The sequence below is a fragment of the Triticum dicoccoides genome, chromosome 5B (assembly GCF_002162155.2).
Source record: "Triticum dicoccoides isolate Atlit2015 ecotype Zavitan chromosome 5B, WEW_v2.0, whole genome shotgun sequence".
NCBI lineage: Eukaryota > Viridiplantae > Streptophyta > Magnoliopsida > Poales > Poaceae > Triticum > Triticum dicoccoides.
In genome coordinates this window covers 16712594-16715850 of record NC_041389.1, presented here as the reverse complement: position 1 = coordinate 16715850, position 3257 = coordinate 16712594, and the positions used below count along the sequence as shown (strand labels likewise).

General features: G+C 50.7%; 1 protein-coding gene across 1 annotated transcript; it reads right to left on the bottom strand.

Moving 5' to 3' along the window:
* Nucleotides 1-1439: 1439 nt before the first annotated feature.
* On the bottom strand, nucleotides 1440-2412 carry LOC119307092 (alpha-amylase/trypsin inhibitor-like). Its single transcript, XM_037583186.1, has one exon. It carries the CDS (start codon nucleotides 2327-2329, stop codon nucleotides 1619-1621), a length of 711 nt encoding a protein of 236 aa, XP_037439083.1. The 5' UTR covers nucleotides 2330-2412; the 3' UTR covers nucleotides 1440-1618.
* Nucleotides 2413-3257: the final 845 nt, after the last annotated feature.

Below are 3257 nucleotides of genomic sequence, written 5' to 3'. Positions count from 1 at the left end.
GCCCGGGAGGATTTGAATGTGGAAAATTTTACGGTACATCATACTACTCAACGTAATGGGTAGTATTTAGTTAATCTAATGGTCAGCATGAGACCGTCAGATTTTGGTTAATCTAATGGTTAATCTAATGGTCCCCAATGCCGGCCATCCATCGCTTGCAAAATAATCATCCAGCCGCCGCCCCATGTTCTTGGCCATCGAGACGCTGCGTGCAGGCTGGCAGCCTAGCACCCTTAGAAAGTCCTCCATCCCAACTCCTCTTAGCGCACTGTCATCCCAACGCTGCCAAAAGTCAGAGCCTAGGCTGCTTGCATGTCGCCGGCGGCGGCAGGAATTTAGTTAATTAGCTAGCTTTTTTTTTTTTGAAAAGAATGGACATGGCGTGATGTCAATAAGAGAGTTCGATGGAGTTGAATACTTACCGTGGTATGGCCTCGTATTCTAGTGTCTGCATGGTCATTCATGGGACGGGCTGGACAAGGCCGGGGCCATGCGGTCCAAGCGAAGTCTGTCATGTCTATGTCAGCGGCCAGTTGTAGATCCCGGTGGCTCGACCAGAAGACCAAAAACCGGGCAATCTAGCTGCGAATGATGACCAGCAAGGCGAGGCGATGAAGAGGGCATGCGGCCGGGGCGATGCACTCGCCTTCGTCGTCTTCCTCAGGTGACCCACTCAAAATCATGTAGGTTCGAGGGTAACACGAAAGGCATGAAAACTTGTTGCTGCCGACGGTGTCAATATGTTATGGAGAGTGACCCTGAACCACCTGCTTAAGTGGCCAATGAATGATATAGAGGAGATTCCTCAAAGATATGCCGGCACCGGAGACGTAGTGCCAGATAATCCACATTCAGGGGAGAAGAATGCACGTGACAGTTGCAGACAATCTGCGGACAAACCACCTATGCATGTTGTCATCCCCGAAGGGCGGAAAATGAACATGTATAAGCCCGGGGAACTGCTTCTATCAGATTCTATGTTGGAGACCCTCTCGATTGATCTTCAAATTCTACACGCCCATGTGGTAGATAAATCAAAAACTGTCAACATGGATACACGGCCAAGGTGATAGAAGGTTACAGAATTGATTTGGCCTTTGATGAGGTCATCTATGCAAATATTTTCTCCATCAGTGCACTCTTTCTAGAGTTAGTGAGGCTCTGGGTACTTCATCGAGCTACAGATCCCCTACCCCCGCATGGTAAAGTGTCCTTACCTGATCCTTTTTACATGTACTGCCACAACCTGGAAACCACAGAAGTCCAGGAGGTCATCTCAGACTATATGTTCTCGTTCACATATCCCCGTTTTTTATTGTCAATCATCCACATGCGGACACCTTTCTAGTGCCATACTGCAAAGTAAGTCATTAACGTTCACTAATTTATTTTGAAACATATAAATGGCCTTGTGGTTTGATCTCATCAATGCTAATTTCTTTATTTTTTTCGCTTCCATTTCATTTATTGCCATACTGCAAAGAAATTACACTTCCATTTCATTCATACATTTATTCGCTGAATGGCACGCACCAGCCACGCACGCACGCACGTACACACAGAAATGATCGATGATCATAATAAGTCAGGAAGACTACAAGGAAAAAACGTCCTCTACTTACTGATCCATGTGTAAATCATTTCGTGCGGGGCAGAGAACGATCTGGTAGTTGGTTCCGGCGGGGCAAGTGAAGGTGCTGGTCTGGTCGTCCTTAGCGTAGCTGTAGGCGTCAGGGCACTTGCCCTTGAAGAACCTCGAGTAGTTGGTCGGCGGGCAGTTGTGCTCGAACTGGCCCCGGCAGCAGTACGTGTCGCCGCCGAACTTGCCGCACGCGCTCGCGCACCCTCCGGGCACCTGCAGCTCTGGCAGGCATTCCCTGGTGATGTCCACGGCGCAGGTCGCCGCACGGCACGGCGCGCCGCCGACGGGCTGGAAGCTCATGGGCGTATTGAAGCCGTCGATGACGGACAGGTCGAAGAAGTCCCGGCTCCCGCCCCGCCCCAGCGTGTACTCGGCCAGCGTGGTGGGCTGCTGGCCGGACACGCTGCAAGCCAGCGCGCCGCCGCAGTCGCCCGTGATGCACCGGCCCCGGCCGCTGCCGTCGAAGGTGCATCCGGTGCGCGGCCACACCCTGGCGCCCGCTGTGCCGGCGGGCATGTTGAGCTGCCACGACTTGCCCGGGTCAAGACGCACGCCGCCGCCTGGGAGCGCGCCCGGCCACACCGTGTAGGAGCACCGGTTCACGACCGTGATGGTGGCGGCATCTGTGGCGACGGCGACGGCAAGGACGAGGGCGATGATGAGGTGGAGGACGCGAGTGGACGCCATGGATGATGCCGCTCTTGGTATTCTTGGACGAGTTTGTGATGGTAGTGTGCGTGCAGCGGTGGTGAATTGTGGCTTGTTGCTCTCGCCCGCGGTGGAGGTATTTATAGCCACAATGCTGCCTGTTGCTACTATAGTCCAAAGCTAGCTGGCTCGACGTTTTCTTTGGCCGCGTTTGGCAGCATGCAATATGATGGTTCTAGAATCCAAATTGTGCCACCTCGTGTATGCTTACTTGCAGCAGTGTACAATGCACCACATGTGAGTCCAATGTTTGAACAGATATATCACTTCTTACTAGTAGAGGTCTAATGAAGGGACGATCAAAATGAAGACTTATGTGTGAAGTCTTTTTGGCTATCGGATCATCTGTTATGCTCCATAATTACCTAGGGCATGTTTGGTTACCTGCATTAATTTTCAGAGATTGCATAAAAAAAGGACAAGGCTAAGTTGAGGCAGGTTGAGGAAAAATATAGAAAAATATGATATTTGCATGTTATTTGGTTGCCTGCATATAGGGTCTCTGCATTGTGAAACCAAGTTTCACCTGATGTTTGGTTGCATACAGTCTGGCGATTAGGAGTTAACAACCACACTTGAACCGAGGCGTCCATGCATAGGCTGCTATAGGCTGGTTTGGTGGCGTGTCTAAATTCAGGCCAGCTAGCCTGCCTAGACATTTTCCACCGCGGCATCTGCATCATGACGCAATTAATATGATTACAATGTAGGGTGCTAGAAGGCCAGAATCAGTGAATCACTAGTACTCCCTCCGTCTAGGTGTATACGTCACCTTACGAAAACCAAATAAACTTAAACACTTAGGCACGGTACATTAACTCCCTCCTAGTTTCTTGTTTCATGACATATCAGTGACCGGGTCTTCAGTCTCCCTGACGGGTTAGAGCGTCTAAGTGTCGGACAACCC